This window comes from Typopeltis vanoorti, chromosome 14, assembly GCF_054136105.1.
Source record: "Typopeltis vanoorti isolate ZY-2024b chromosome 14, IOZ_Tvanoo_1.0, whole genome shotgun sequence".
NCBI classification, from domain to species: domain Eukaryota; kingdom Metazoa; phylum Arthropoda; class Arachnida; order Uropygi; family Thelyphonidae; genus Typopeltis; species Typopeltis vanoorti.
The window spans coordinates 10,764,926-10,781,586 of record NC_143562.1 but is presented as its reverse complement, the minus strand read 5'-3'; the positions used below and the strand labels follow the sequence as shown (position 1 = coordinate 10,781,586).

At 35.0% G+C, this 16,661-nt stretch overlaps 1 protein-coding gene across 1 annotated transcript in view; it reads right to left on the bottom strand.

Annotated features, from left to right (window-relative positions):
- Positions 1-1,068: 1,068 nt before the first annotated feature.
- The window catches only part of LOC150099206 (uncharacterized), a 53,509-nt gene continuing 37,916 nt past the window's right edge, over positions 1,069-16,661 (bottom strand). Inside the window, exon 4 of the mRNA XM_090404281.1 lies at positions 1,069-4,682. Coding sequence (XP_090260407.1) covers positions 3,592-4,682 — 1,091 coding nt within the window. The 3' untranslated portion in view covers positions 1,069-3,591. The remainder of the gene's footprint in view (positions 4,683-16,661) is intronic.

Sequence of the window (16,661 nt, the reverse complement as noted above, 5' to 3'; positions counted from 1 at the left end):
AATAATTATTATTATTTGTTTTTTAAGACTGTGTAGTGATGTACCGTTTGCACATCAAGGTGCTTAACCGCACGAAGGAAGACTTCTTGGTTTCGAATCTAGTCTGCGACTAGAGGAAATTTTTCTAAGCCTTTTTTCGACCGGTTCCCGAGTTAGTCGATCTCTGGCATGGGCAAGCGGGTCTTTTCTCATGGAAACTCAGGTTTTTCGTCCTGTAAACTCAAGAAAATCGACCGTAGAACCCACATTATTTCAGACATCAAATACGAGTGTTAGGGTTAGGGACCACGAGATGGCAGCACTTGTTGGGCCATTTCTCTTCACTGCGTGCTGCTTAATTAGTGATAGCCTTGGGCCAGCTATCTCTGATTGGGTACTAGTGGAGATTGAACTGCCCACTCAATCTCCAAAAGTTAGATAGGACTAAAAACAGCCTAGCCAACTCCCAATATACGGGAATAAAAAGGCGTTAGCTGATTTTTTTTCTGACTTACATCTATTGTAATATTTTAAATAAATTTATGTAAAAAAAATTAATCTGATTTGTTTATAAATACTGCCTATTTTCTTATATAACTGTGTATTGTAACTACCTAAATGTTCATCCAAGAAATTAAGCTTCCCTTTTTATACTCGCCGTATAAGACGACCCATGATTTCGAGAGGTTTTCTGTAGTATTTGAGAGTCGTCTTATATCACGATATATGGTAAATCTTATAACCATCATTGTAAAACATTCTCTCATTATAAACTAAAATAGTTTGTTATAATGAGTGAAGAGCAATGTAAATATATGCACAATGCTCTTCTAAAGAAAATTCACTTATAGTGAACTATCCCCTATAACAAATTATTCCTGGTCTCTACAATTTTGATATAGTGAGTTGACTATAATACATTTTTAAAGGTCTCAATGCCAAACAGAGCTATTTAAACTTGTTAGTTTTTTTTTCAGAGTAAGTAGAAACCAGTGAAATTAGTAGATCTGAATGCTGAAAGCTAGAAAATCACAGACAGAGCAAACAAGGTATAAAAGGCCAAAGAATTATATTCTTATTAAGAAAAAGTCTTTCAAAGCCACAAGAAATAAGCATAATATATTACATCTGAAAGCCTAACATCATCTTTGAATACAGTATCCAGATTCTAATTTTAAATGCTGAAGTGTAATTACGATAGTGGAACGAGTATGGCAACTACAAAATTAAACATGCAATATCAATAATATTACAAGTAGTCAATACTTGTCATATTAATGGGATTACAGATAAAACTGACATATAACACTAAGAGAGATATAAACAGTTAACGAATATTGTTACAATTAACACTTCAGTTAATATACTGTTATTATTGCATTTCTTATAATGGGGCAATGACAAACTCATACCATATCCACAAACTTTCAGTAATATTTAGTTTGCTTAGTTGATGGTATAGATCAGGAAATCATTCTTCCTTTTTTTTTTTTAAATACTTTTAAAATACAAGTAAATTTGACCAAAAGTTTCAGTAATGTTTAACACAAATGACCCATAACTGATATCATAGGTAGGTGGAGGATAAATATATCTCCCTCCTATCCTTTTCTGGCATCATTTGTTGAATCAACCATTACACAGTCAACCTGCATTATAACAAAGAACTTGCAGGGACCACAAGAGTAGACAGTCTGCCATTGTGAATTTATTTAAACATAGCATTATACCTAGAAAACTGTGGACAGACTCTCTTTTTTATAGTGAATTATATTGCTATAATGAGAGTTAACTGTCTTATTGTCCCATGGGAAACCAAATTTTATGTAATTTATTTCATATATATATATATATGACAATAATTTATCTTAAATTTCAAATTTTAAGACACCATAGCGTCCAGAAAATACAGATACTAAAATTTAATGAACTAGTGCAATTTTATTTATTTATTTATTTTTGATTAGTGTAGCTCAGTGGAAGTGATGTTTGTATCCACAGAGCTATGCTGCACAAACAATAACCTATAGTTCAGTTCTAGTCGTCAACTACAATTTAACTTTTTTTAAGTCTTTCTTTGACTGGTTTCTGAGGTAGTTGATCTCTGGCATGGCAAAGGGGTTTTTCATCCTTTAAATTCCAGAAAATCAACCACAGAATTCATACTATTTCAGATAACATACTGTGCTTAGTACCAGAAGATATCAGCACCCATTTTGTCATCTCTTCACTTGATGCTGCTTAAAATTAATGATTGTTTTGGGCCTGCTATTTCTGATTGGTTATTAGTGGAGATTGAACTATCCATCCAGGCTCCAAAAGTTAGAGGCTTAAAAAAAAAAAAAAAAAAAAAAAAAAAAAGGCTCCACCACCCACTCCATATAAGGGAATAAAAGGACATTAGCAGATTAATGCAAATTTCATTCCTGAAAGGTTGTAAACCTATTGTATAATATACTCCATTAAAGACAGCAATGGAGAAAAGAACCTGAAATAAAAATAAACAAGGAAAAAGAAAAAACATCAAGTAAAATTTTGCAAACAATTGTTATGTCTATATTCCTATATGGTAGAGCAAAAAAAAAAAAGTTTTTTGGTTCTCTTACAACAAACTTCTAGACCTCTAAATTAACTTGATTTCACTCAGTTCTTGAGACATACTACATTGTAATGACATTTCCAAGAAACAAGAACACTAAGAAATAAAAACATTCTATCTATCATGTTAAGAATGAACCTAAATAGCTCTATTACAAACTTGAGATTAAAAAAATAAAGATGGTAGCCTCCAAGAAGACCCAGTATAAAGGAGAAAAGATCAACTGATAGAACTGAAATGAATCATGACACTTAATAGAAAAAAAGTAATTTTTACATATAAATAAGCTCATTATGAAACCTGCAAAAGTTCAATTAGTATGAATGGTTGTTTTGATTTCATATAATGATTCAATGGCTGTGAGCCCATTTTAAGGGGAGGTACAGCACCATCTCAGTCCCCCTTATTTTTATCTGGGCTTGGGAGTGGTATAGCTGATAAATCAGACTGGAGGGACTGTCTTAAGTATTCCCGACTGTAATCCGTGTGTGTTCAAAGGTGCTGGTTTGCCTGTTCTGGGGGATGAAAAACCCGAGTTTCTAGGTGAAAAAACCCCCTATCTTCATCGAGACCGGCTAACTCACCTTTTGTCAAAAAAGACCAGATAAAGGTTCCTCATGTCACTGATGGGGATCGAACCCAGGGCTTTCTGATAGAAGCTTTGCCTATACTGACTGAGCTACGGAGGCTCTCAACGGCTGTGCTTTAAGATAACGAGGATGTGAAAATCTTCATAATTTTGCTACATTTTTTTATGACTTCTTATTGTACTACTTAGAGGTCTCAGCTTTCAATGGCATCAAAAACCTCATAACATTTTAGAATTCATATCTTATGATTTTTCAATTTTGAAAATTTTTCAATAAAAGTTTTGAAGACAGTTTATCAGTGTCTGCAAAAGTGCAGAAGTATCTAAGGGTGAAAACAATTTTCTATGTTTCAGAGACAAATAGTTTCTTTCTGATGCAATTATGTTTAAAGACTTAATGTAAATATAATTTATCATAATTTACTCAGGCAAAAGATTTCTCACCAGTATGAAGTCTTATGTGTGCTTTAAGGTGATGAAAGTAGGAAAATGGTTTACCACAACATTCACACATAAAAGGCTTTTCATTAGTGTGAACTCTCATGTGTATTTTGAGCTTGTTAGAAACAGGAAATGATTTACCACAGACATCACAGATATACGGTTTCTCGTTAGTATGAATTCTTGTGTGAATTGTCAGACTGTAACTCTGCGAAAATGACTTTCCACAAGTTTCACAGATAAAGGGTTTCTCATTAGTGTGAACTCGCATATGTAATTTAAGTTTATGAGAATCCGAAAATGATTTTTCACAAGTTTTACATGGAAAAGGTTTTTCGTTAGTATGAGCACTTATATGAATTTTGAGATACTGTGATTTCGAAAAGGATTTACCACAAATTTCACAGATGAAAGGCTTCTCATTAGTATGAAGCTTTGCATGTCTTTTCAGATAGGCAATTTCTGAGAATGATTTATCACAAGTTGCACAAGTATAAGGTTTCTCATTAGTGTGGGTCCTTTTATGCCTCATAAGAGTTCCAGAAATTGAAAATGATTTACCACAAATTTCACATGTAAAAGGTTTCTCATTAGTATGAGTTCTTCTATGCACTTTAAGTTTAGATAACTGTGAAAATGATTTATTACAAGTTTCACAAATAAAAGGTTTATGACTGGTATGTGTTTTTCTGTGTACTCGTAATTTGCGAAAGAGCATAAATGATTTACCACAAGTTTCACAAGTGAATTCTTTCATATTATTGTGAAGTTTTTCATGTCTTTTAAGATACCAAGCTTGTGTAAATGACTCACCACAACTTTCACAGGTAAAAGGTTTCTCAACAATACGTTGAGAAACGTTTGTTTCATGCATAAATTGAATTTCATCATCAGCCTGATATCCCATGATTTTTTTCATATTTTCAGAGTTTGAAACAGAATTTATAATCATTTCACTGACTACAGATTCTTCCATATTATTTATCCATTTCATGTAGAAAACCATACATGTTTGATGATTTAGTTCATAAGTGTTTACCCAGTGGTGTTGAACTGGAGAGAAATCAACTTGACCTTACTATGGAGCATGATCTGTTAAAAAAAATAAAGATATATCATTAACTGAATATTGCAATATTTAATTCAGAAACACACACACACACATACAAACAAACTTTTGTGTAACTTATATATGTATACAGTATACACACACATTCATTTTTGCACCTCACCCTTATATTCCCATTCATGTCATTTTATGACATGAATGGGAATATAAGGGAATGTAGAAAATTTCTACAGCTGTTGAGACATATATCAATATCATTAATGCAATCAAACGAAATTGATAAATGTAATGAGTTTCTCTTATCACCTGAAAGTTGATGCCATCTCATGGTGTGACTTTATATAAGCTGATTTTGTGCTTATTCACTCATAATTATTTTCTCCTTATTTTTTTTTATTTCAATTTTGTTTTTCCTAATTTTATAAATGCAAAACAAAAGGGCATTATGTTCGCAAATCAAACACCTAACTAATCTCTTAAAGGTCATACTGACTATAGAAATCAATGCTGGGAAGAGAAAAGTAATCGAGTGATTACTTTTCTCTCAATCCATTCCCATTGATCAAGAGAAAAGCAATCTGTTGAATTTTTTTTTTTGCGGAGATGAAAATTGTGTTTTTCAGAAGATACTTCACAAGGGAGCCTGTTCCACAAAACAGAGGCAAAAGGAATGAAAGATGAATGGGAGTAGTACATTCAGTGTATCAGCATCTCAAATATAAATGGAGGTTGAGTAGCTATGCTCTGCTGAACAGCACCTGTGGAAATAACTTTGAACACAGAAAGGAATAAAATGCAGAAACTGACCCATGAGAGTGCCTGGTAAAAGTCTGTATGTGTGTACGAGAGAGAGAGAGAGAGAGCAGGTCATTGATTATCTGAACTACCCTCTTCTGGCAAAACCAACATGCCTGTTAAAATCAATGATTTTAACAGGCATCTGCAGAGGAGAGTAGACAATTGATGCCATCTCATGGTTCCATAACTCTATAATGTTGTCTGAAATAGTACAAGTTTCAAGAAGGAAAAAACTCTACTCGACAAGGCCAAGGAATGACTAACTCAGGATTCTCTTCTGGACAGTATTCAGAATTTTTACAGAGGTTTCTGGTGTACTAGCCCAAAAGTGAGGTCAGCAATTCAAGCTTGTATAGCAATTTGTGCAGAGGAACATCAAAAGTAATGTCTTGTACAAAATAGAATATCAAGATTTTTGGAAGCTGAAAATAGCACAGAAGTTATGAGTTTATGCAAGGAAAGGTTAGGAGTGAATGCTTGTCTGAGAAAAGAGATCTGGTCTTGGTGTTGGGCTGAAAAATCAAAATATCAAAAAAAAAAAAAGAAAAAGAAAAAGAAAAAAAAAAGACCAAATTATTCTGGAAGCAGTGGAAGGTAACTAGGAAGTCAAGCAACCTCATCAATGAATAATGATATGGAGATCAGTGTTGAGGCACTCATTGCACATAATTTTGAAGCTTGTGATGTTTGAACACTGTAAGATGCCACATGAGTAAGGGGAATTGAGAGTGCTATTAGCAACCTCCATTACACACATTGAATATATATGAATACAATGAAAGAGTAAAAGGCAGACAATAAGACAGCAATTTCTATTTGCTAAGAAGCTCATGATAACAGATCTTGTCAAATGTCTCACCAGCTTGGTCACTCGTCCCTGAATCCATTCCACCACCTCCTGATCTCCAAGAAATGCAGGGGACCAAATCTATACATAGTGATCAACATGTGGTCAAATCAAGAGGGATAATAACCTCCTTGTCTTTACTTGTCCATGTGTTCTTCATCATCCAAATAATTCTCTGAGCTATTTTGTCAACTCTTGCAATATGTCCTCTGAATTTCAAATCTCTATCGACCATCACCCCCAGATCCCTAGCCTTATCAATTTCCTGTAATCTAGTACCATCAACATGATACAGGGCATGTAATTCTTTCATGCCAAAGTGACCTTACATTTTACAACATTAAACTGACAACCATTGTCCTTCGCTTACACTGCCAATTTATTTAAATCATCCTGCACAATATAAATATCACCTTTATCAACTATTATACTCCCCAGTTTTGCATCATGCGCAAACAACTGAACATCTCCTCCCCACAAATCTTCTGCTATATCATTAATGTACAAATTAAAGAGTAATGGTCCTAGTACAAAGTCATGGGGTACTCTGCTAATCATGATTCCATTCCACCATACACATTTTTTTTTTTATTATTATTATTATTATTATTCCTGATACCTCCAAGGAGTCCGAAGACTCATCGCGGGAGGACATCTTCAACTGTCTCTACACCTTACCTCTACTATGAATCAACGCCATCTACCGCCCACCTCCAACACCACCACAACTAGTAATTTTTGTCTATAAATTGCGTGTGTTCTGAAGGGCCGCTTTGTATGTATGCGGGATGAAAAACCAGAGTTTCCGGGAGAAAAAACCCTGCTACCTCCATATGAGATCGGCTAACTCACCATCGATTGAAATCGACCAGATAAAGATTCCTTCCGTCGCGACGAGAATCGAACTTAGGCCTATTCCAATCGAAGGGCGCAATGTACCGTCGTTCTTCCAATTGCGCTACGGAGGCGCTTACGGGGGGACAGCTGATAGACACATGCTCTGATGTCTATCAGCTGTCCCCCCTATCCATGCCACCAGCCTCATATCCATTCCCATCTGCTCCAATTTATGTAATAATTTTCAATGCAGTATTCTGTCTGCCTTTGCAAAGTTCAGCAGTATCAGAATGAAGCCATTTCCTTTATCTAATTCTGCTGTCACCTTATTATGAAATGTGAATAAATTACCGAGACAGGACCTCCCTTTTACAATGTCATGCTTCCCCTATAGAGTATCATATTCCTATCCACCACTTCAGAGATACTAATTGGTCTATAATTTGCTACTTCTGTCTTGGAGTCACCTTCATGTAACAGTATTATCTGACCCTCTTTCCATTCCCTTGGAACCTTTCCAGAGCTGAAATTTATATTAAATAACTTCATTAGAGGCAATGCCAGTTCACTTGCACATTCTCGTCACACATGAGCTGACATATTGTCCAGGCACACTGCTGTATTCAAATAATGTTTCAATATAATGAATACCTATGGTTCATCTGCCTCAATTCTCACATCAGTGTCTGTCACGTCAGTAACTGCAAACTTCACCACCTAGATGATATACCAATGCAAAATGATCACTTGCTAACTAAACTATTTCTTCTGATTCTGTTACGGTCCTACCATTAGCACCGAGTCAAGTTATCTTTCCATAATCATTCTTTCTCTTACTTGCTACAGAATGAAAAAACTCTTTTGGATTTACTTCAGCCTGCTTAGCTAATTTTCTTTCAAAATCTAATTTAGCCTTCCTTATCATACCAGTTACTCTTCTTGTGTGTCAATTATATTGCTCATGAACATGCTGATCGCTTTTTTGTTAATATTCCTTCCACAATGAATTTTTTTTTCCTGCTCTGCTTTACATTGCTACTAATCCATTTAATCCCAACTTGGTTTATCCTGCTGACACTGGATATGCAATCTGATATTGGCTCGTTCAAGCAATTCCCGACTACTTCGCAAGCACTAATGACATTCACAAACAGCAAACATCACCTACATACAACAACATAGCCAAACTGATGATTTATGTGTGCTGAGTGCTTGGTTTTCTAGAAATTCCATACAGAAATTGGCTAGGATGGAGAGATAGAAAATGGCGAATCCACTGCAGCTCCATCTCATTGTTCATATATTTTCCCTTTCCACAAAAAATAACCTGAATAAATAGTGAATTTGAATAATTCAAAAATGTCAGATGGAAAATTTAACATGAGTTTTCCATTGGACCAAGTTCCAAAGGACTGGAAGGAAGGCAAGATTGTACCACTTTATAAGGGAGGTGACAGAACTCAAGCTTCAAATTATGGACCGATCTGTTGTCAGGTGTGGTGGCTAAAGTGTTGGAGAGGCTGGTGAGAACCAGGATTCAGAATTGGGTTGAACAACAGTAGTACTATCTCTGATAGGCAGCACAGATTTGCTAAAGGAAGGTCATGTTTTAGTAATCTATTTATTACAATACGGTAACAGCCACATTGGACGAGAAAGATGGATTCACATTAGCAGTATACTTATATTTTGCAAAAGGTTTTGATAGATTACCACATGATAAGTTGATAGCCAAACTAGAACAGATGGGATTGGATATATAGTGCATTGGATTGGCTATCCGATTGATGCAGCAAGTTGTGTATGGGGAGCAATATCCTGGAAGTCACTAGTAGTGTGCCTCAGGAGTCTGTTTTAGGGCCATTGCTGTTTAACTGTATTAATGATACTGGAGAAGATTTGAATGGGAATATTCAGTTGTTGGCAGATGATTCAAAGTTGGAAAACACTATGAGGGGTAGAGCAGATGTTCTGATCTTACAAGAAGATTTGAATAACCTGAATGAATGGAAATGGGAGTGGGGATGCCTATCCAATGGTGCCAAATTTTAGATTTTAAAATTTGGAAAACAAAGATGGCATGTAGAATTTACTCTTGGTGGGGGATATACTGTTTGGAAGTGGCAGAATGGTGGATAAGAATCCAAAATTTAGAGGACACGTTACCAAAATTGTGAGGACAACACAACAAATTCTAGCAATGATGCAAAGGACACTGACACACAGAAATAAGGAGATTATGGTTCCACTGTATAATACCTTGAATAGGCTACATACGTACTACTATGCACAGATTTGATCACCTAGTTTTCAAGAGGATGAATAAATGTTGGAAAGGATTCAGAGGTGATTGACTAAGGGAGTTTGTGATCTCTAGAATATTGAATATGAATGGTCGAGAAGATGCAATGATAAATGAGAAAATGGTGGGAGATTGGGGTCATTCTGGCAAGCTGTATAAAGAGGATGTGAACAAGGGAGTAACAGCAGGTTTTTGGAGCATGGCAAGTTGTGAATGATTGGAATGCTCTAACTGAGAGCATGGTGTCTGCAGAGAATTTGAATGTGTTTAAGGCATGGAATGATGAACTGTGTGTGTATGACAAATGCACCTTCTAGATGAGTCTTTGACTCCATGGGGGGGGGGGGGGAAGATCTCAGGATAATAATAAAATATGTGGCTTAATAAGGTCAAGCAACTCTGCCAATGGCAAACTGGTAAAAAAAGGAAATAATATCAGTTGACCAAGATGTATGAATTTTTCAGGATACGATTTTTTTTATTAAGCTTTTAAAATTAAACTGAATTTTTAGTTGAAGGAGAGTTATGCATGAATGGAAAAAGTGATTTGTCATGTTTTTTTCAGGTGGGCTAAGCTGTCAACTAATGAATGAAAGTGGGAAGGTAGTTTGTGATCACATATATCTGAAGTGGTTTAACATAACAAGGTCTTAGTTTTTTGGTAATTTATTTAGACCAAGATTTAACTTTTTCTTTTTTTTTTTTTATCTTTTGAGATTTGGTAAGATCTCTAGCTGTAATCTGCTATGTAGAGGAGTTTTTAGAAGACAGCTCATTTTTAGCATCTAATTTAGTGAAAAGCAATCTGAGTTTAGAATATGTGTTTATCAATAAATTATTTTCCTTCTCATGTTGTTTATACCATGAATCACTCTTATGAATAACCATTGACATCTAAGCTTATCTATACAAATAAGTATAGTGAATTAGTTAGGATGGCCAGTTGGTAAATTATGACAGTATTCGTTTGTGCATGTGAAATTTGGACCTTTTTTTAAAGATGAAGTAAACAGGTTTCTTACACTTGAAATTAAGTGCTATAAGTACCTAAAAATACTATACTGGTCATATCATAAATTCAGAAGTGAACAAAATAAATTATTTTTTCATCATTTCACCAACAGATCATAGCAAAAATCAGAAGTTCAACAGCTCCTCACATGATCATATTAGCAGATCTAAGTGGCCTCCAAATGCAGGGAGGCCAATCCCCTCCCTTGAAGGGACATTCCAGAAATTAAAAAAAAAAAAAAAAAAAAACAGGACGACCAAAATATCCTTGTTTGAATCCTTTACCCAAACTTAAGCAAACAGATACTTGCATGTTAAGTATCCTCACAACTAGTCTGCTTGTATATAGAGGCTGTTACTATGACTATTAATATATGAGACACCTGCAAGGAGCCCATTCTACTCTATTACACACAACTCGCTGTCTTCACTACTTAACTATACGTCTTCACTACATAAACTTAGGGGTGTTGATAGATAGGGAGATGAAGCTCAGAGGACACATTGCTAAGGTGACCAAGATTGCACATAGGATTACTTGGTTGTTGAGGAACACACTGACATCCAGAGATAAAGAGGTTATTATTCCCCTTTATAAAGCATTGATACCTCCACATTTGGATTACTGTGCTCAGGTCTGGTCACCTGGATTCCTTGGAGATGAGGAGGCTGTGGAGAGAGTTCAGAGAAGAGTGACCAAGTTGGTGAGTGATGTAAAAAATGCTCCTTACATTGATAGATTGAGAGCTTGTGGATTGCAGAGATTGGTTGATAGGCAGAGAAGAGGGGATATGATAGAAACATTTAAATTACTGAAAGGTTTTTATAGGATTGATGCAGGGAAATGTTTCAGCTGTGTGATTGTGATGGAAGAACAAGAGGTCATCCCTGGAAATTAAAGAAGAGTGTGGTTAACAAGGGTGTCAAACAAGGTTTTTTGCCTGGAGGGTGGTGAATGAGTGGAATTCATTGCCTGACTTAGTTGTGAGCTGTTCGTCTGTAAATGAATTCAAGAAGAGATATGACAGATATTGTTTTGCTAGTTTGGGTCTCCCACGATGAGTCTACTGACTCCATGGAGATGCCCGTAATAATAATAATAATAATAAATAATAATAATAATCCTCCAACTACACACAATGACACTACTTAATGTGCAACACCATCTACTGTCCACCACCAATAGTATTTTTTGTCGGTAAATTGCATTTTCTTTTTTGTAAATTTCCCAGAATGCGAGATGAAAAACAGTTTCATCAATTAACTCACCTCCAATTGATAAAGCCCCTGTAGGTATTCCTCTAATAATAGTGAGAATCGAACTCAGGTCTTTTCCAAAAGAAAGATACAATGTTCCATTGTTTCTTCCAACTGCAATAATGGAGGTGCTTACATACAGAGGCTGTTGACTTCGATTGCCTCAGTATCCCATAATACAAAAGCAATATTGTAAGGTCACTATCCAAACCACTTTTGAATTTTATTGAGGTCGCATCAGTGAGAGCTATACGCAGGAAGATACTAAGGTAATAATATGATTTCTGGCACAATGGACTGAATGGACCTGTGGTTTTATCCCTTTATCAGATATGGAAAAGAAATCATTGGTTTAGGGATGATAATTCAGCACTTGGCTCACTCACTGTATGATGTTGACAGTGATTTAGAAACTTATCTGTTTGGTACAGTTTTTGGTACAATGTGGGAAAGGAATTTGTTTATTGTAGTCCACTGTTAGGTGTTTGACTACAACAGGCAGTTCACAACAGTCGTGAACATAGGTGTTTGACTACAGTTGTGAACTGTAGTTCACAACAGGCACATGAGTTTAAAACTTATCTGCCTATCTACCTACTTTTGGGACATTCGAGTCTTATTTGCTGAAGTCTATTGTTTGTACAGATTAATGGGTTAGGGTGGATGGCAGTATATGCAAAGAATTTTGAGGCAGGAATGTTTTGATTTGGAGATACTGGCTTCTCAGTTAAGCTGTACATTTCTGAGGAATCACAGTGCATTGAATCCATTTGTAGGCATTTGTTCTGAATTATCTGTAGTTTGTTAATGTCTGAATCCACAGTGTGACTTCAGGTAGGTGAGCCATAAGTCAGCACTGGCCTGATCAGCATCGTGTAAAGAAGCAGCTCTAAATTCTATGTTTAGCTGGCTGTGTCAGTGTGTGACAGGTATAGTTGTTCTATTGCCAGTTTGCTTCTGAGCAGACATAATTGCAATAGGTGATGCAAACTTTTATCAAGTTGTACCCTAAAGTATACGACTACTGGTTGCCACGGGATGGGGTGCCAAACATGACCATTTTGCATTGTAAATCAGGACAGAAAGCAGACCATAAGAGTAAGGTTGTATGAGAGCCCTGATCAAATGCCTTAGAAATGTCGAGTCCCACTACTGAAAAAACAATATTTCAGTAGTGGGATTTTTGCTGTTTTTTGTTTTTGCTTTGTGGTTTGATGTAGTTCAGGTACTACATCAAACCACACTTTTACTTAAGAGTAAAAGCTTATAGATTTTACTCTTCTAAAATGAAGAGTAAAGTCTATAAGCTGTTGGGGATGTTGCTGATGCTGGAAGATATCCTTAGGGTGTGCAATTTTTTGTTTTAGTGCCAAGGTTGATGACGAGTATTTGTAAGCATTAATAAATTTATGATGGATTTTTTGTATAATACTATTGATAGGATGAAAAGTGCAAATAATTTCTAATATTTATAGGTTTATGACATAACTTTGTATTTATATTTATGTGCTGATCCAATCTTGAGCAAAATTTAAAAAAAATAATTTTTTTCCCACATATTCAATGATGAATTGTAATCTGTGGTTAAATATGTTAAGAGACAAATAGTTTTAATAAAGAACTATCATTACCAATCATTGATATAACTACCATAACAGGAAATACTTGTGGACATAGAAGTTGTGAATCAATGTGGTTGAGAACAGTTACGTAATTTGTCCTCTAAAAAAAAATTTAGCTGAAAGGCAAATTTTGATTGGATCCATTGTGATCAATTTTTAAGCATTAGAGCAATTGATGGCATCTAAAATGTTCTTGTGCTACTCGTGTTTGTCAACACTGGGTGATTTGTGGAGGGTAGATGACAGTGTGGATGGTGGATTAAGTAATATGGAGTACTTACTGTGCTGTGATGGCTCCTTGGAGATGTCACATAAGAATAATAATAATGCTGGTATTCATAAATATAATATACTTTACTCATATAAACAACTTGTATTGTTCATTTGATTTCCCAGGATGGAGACCACATGTTTGTTAAAATTTTTTTATTAAACTAAAAATCAAAATCAGACAAGTTTTTGTAAATCACTGGACTTGCAAGTAAACAAGACTTATTACATCACACTTCCAGGGAGCCCCCAAGACTCATGGAGGGAAGACATCTACTCTACAACTCTTCACGTCACTATTCCACCAACCTTCATCACCTAACACCATCTACCACCACTAGTACTTCCACAGACAATCACAAACATCCATGCCCACGGCGGGATTCGAACCCGCAGCCTTTTGGCTGAAGAGCGGATACTCTAACCACTCGGCCAACCAGGCAGACTTGTATTAAAACAGTAATAATAAAATAAAAACTAGAAAGAATAATTAATTACGTTATGCTTAATAATTTTCTTCATTGGTGGTGCAGAAAACATCATTTCCGTTGCAAATTTAGTAATTTTCATTCACGCAATTCCTTATCCTGAACTGTTTTAAGCACTGGCACCACCAGTTTGTTAAAACAGCATCCTTGAAGAGATTACATCATCCACTTTGTAAGAATTAAAAAGTGTAACATAAATGTATCAAATACCACATTTAGTTTGATTTCATCTCCCATAACAACACGTTTACGTAATTTTAAAATATTCAAAGACCTCACTTACTTATTATCCAACTTTTCTACTTTAAAATTTGAATTACTATCATCCCTGTGATAAAATCATCACAAATTTAGCGTGCCAAGAAGTCTATCAAATAATGTTAAATATACATGAATTAAAATGCACATTTAAGACATGACAAACACTTCTGCGCACCATCATGTTTAACAGTTTTTCAGGTTTAACCGACTCTACCCCAATTTCCGAATAAAAGGCCGCTCACAATCCGCCAGACAATTTCAACAACAATAATAATAATAATGCAGCATTCTCTCTTATACACACACACACACACACCCTTGTTTTAATCCCAAAATAATACAATTACTGATAACAATTTACCAAATGTTGGGCATAGTTCATCATCGAGATTGGGTTTCGCAATCTCTAAATTAAATAGTAGGATTTCACATTCAGGCGTGAACGTTTGTCACGGCTAATTTATCTTCAAGAGGTCCATCATTTCCTCTTTTTTTTTTTTTGTTTGTTTGTTTTATTTTTGGGAATCATCAGTGTTGTGATTTTGTAATATTAAAAAAAAACTTACTACTAGTCATTCAATACAGACATACGCATTAGACACACTATCTTTTTTGAAAAATGGCTTCAAACATGTAGTAAACCAAATGTAATTTATTACTTAAATATAAAGAGCCAACTGGCTTCATTTCGGCGATATAAACACTATTCTCATGAAACTCTCTGATTCCAATCTTTGAGTTTCTTATTCGGTTTTAAACCAATGTGGGATCCAACATTTAAATCTTTAATACAAGAACGAGGTATATGGCATATAGGATCACGTGTCTTGGTCGCAGCTGTCCAGTAGGAGGAAATACTGTTAGAATGCGGAGACCAGGGAATTAATGTTTAACTAATTAACTTAAAAATAATAAATAAATATATCATCATCATCATCATGCGTATCAAAGATTTAGGCCTAGCATGGCCTGTTCCGGCCTTAGAAGTCATCGTTGAATCGTTTAAGAACCTAGTTCAAAAACAAACCAGACTAAAAGTATACAATACATTAGCCCTACCAATCTTAATGTATGGAAGCGAAATCTGGACAATAAAACAAAAAGACAAACAAAGATTAAGAACAGTAGAAATGAAGTTTATGAGAAAAACTGCAAAGTATACCCTATTTGATCACAAAAGAAATGAAGAAATTATGAAAGAATTAAACCAAGAACCAGTAATAGAAATAAACATATAAAAATTATATATATATATATATATATATATATATATATATATATATAAATCAGCTAACGCCCTTTTATTCCAGTATACACAGGGAGTAAGCGAGGCCGTTTTTAGCCCTATCTAACTTTTTGGAGACTGAGTGGGCAGTTCAATCACCATGTGTGTGTGTGTGTGTGTGTGTGTGTGTGTGTGATGATGGGCTTTTACTCGGTTGTTGTGATACATTTTAAAAACAAAGATTTAATGACTTTAAACACCGAGATAACTTATAAAGATTTTCATGAGAATAATACTATTAGTTTTTGGCTTATAACAGTAAAATACACTTGCAATAAACAATGGCAGACCTGTTAGAACAACTTGAAAAAATACGTTTTTATGAATCAATTATGTGTGGCAATTTTTACCTGTAATTTCCAGTTGTTTAGATACTTCAATGTTTATTACTATTCCTTTCCTTTATGAATACCTGAGGAAGGCTGTTATAAGCCAAAACTAGTAGTATTATTCTCATTAAAATCTTTATAAGTTATCTCGGTGTTTAAAGTCATTAAATATTTGTTTAAAAAAAAATATATATATATATATATATATATATATATATATATAAAGATTAATATTTTACTGACTAGAACCAGAGAAAGTATAACACAAAAAACTTTAATAAATCACGCCTAGTTTCATCGGTGTCCCGACTTTCTCAGAGGTGAGTAAGAAATAACACAAATCTTATAAAACTAACAAGGTAAAAAACATGGACTTTCCATCTTAATAAAAAGAAGAAGAATCGTAACAGTCATATTTGAATAGGTGACCGCTTGCTATTGTTAGCATGAGTTGACGCAGGACGCAGGACATATATGGCGCAGAGGGTGAAGCTTGACGCTTTTCATATTCCCTGTTGTCTGTTTCGGGAGCAGTGATGGGAGAGATTTGTGAGCTATTTTAGCTCTCCCTGAGTGGGCAGAAGTGGTTATTCGTCGTTGGGTGTTAGGATGGCTTTCGGTCTTATATGTTTCCAGTAGTCATTACCATCATAGTTTCCGGCTTGTTGTATCAGTTG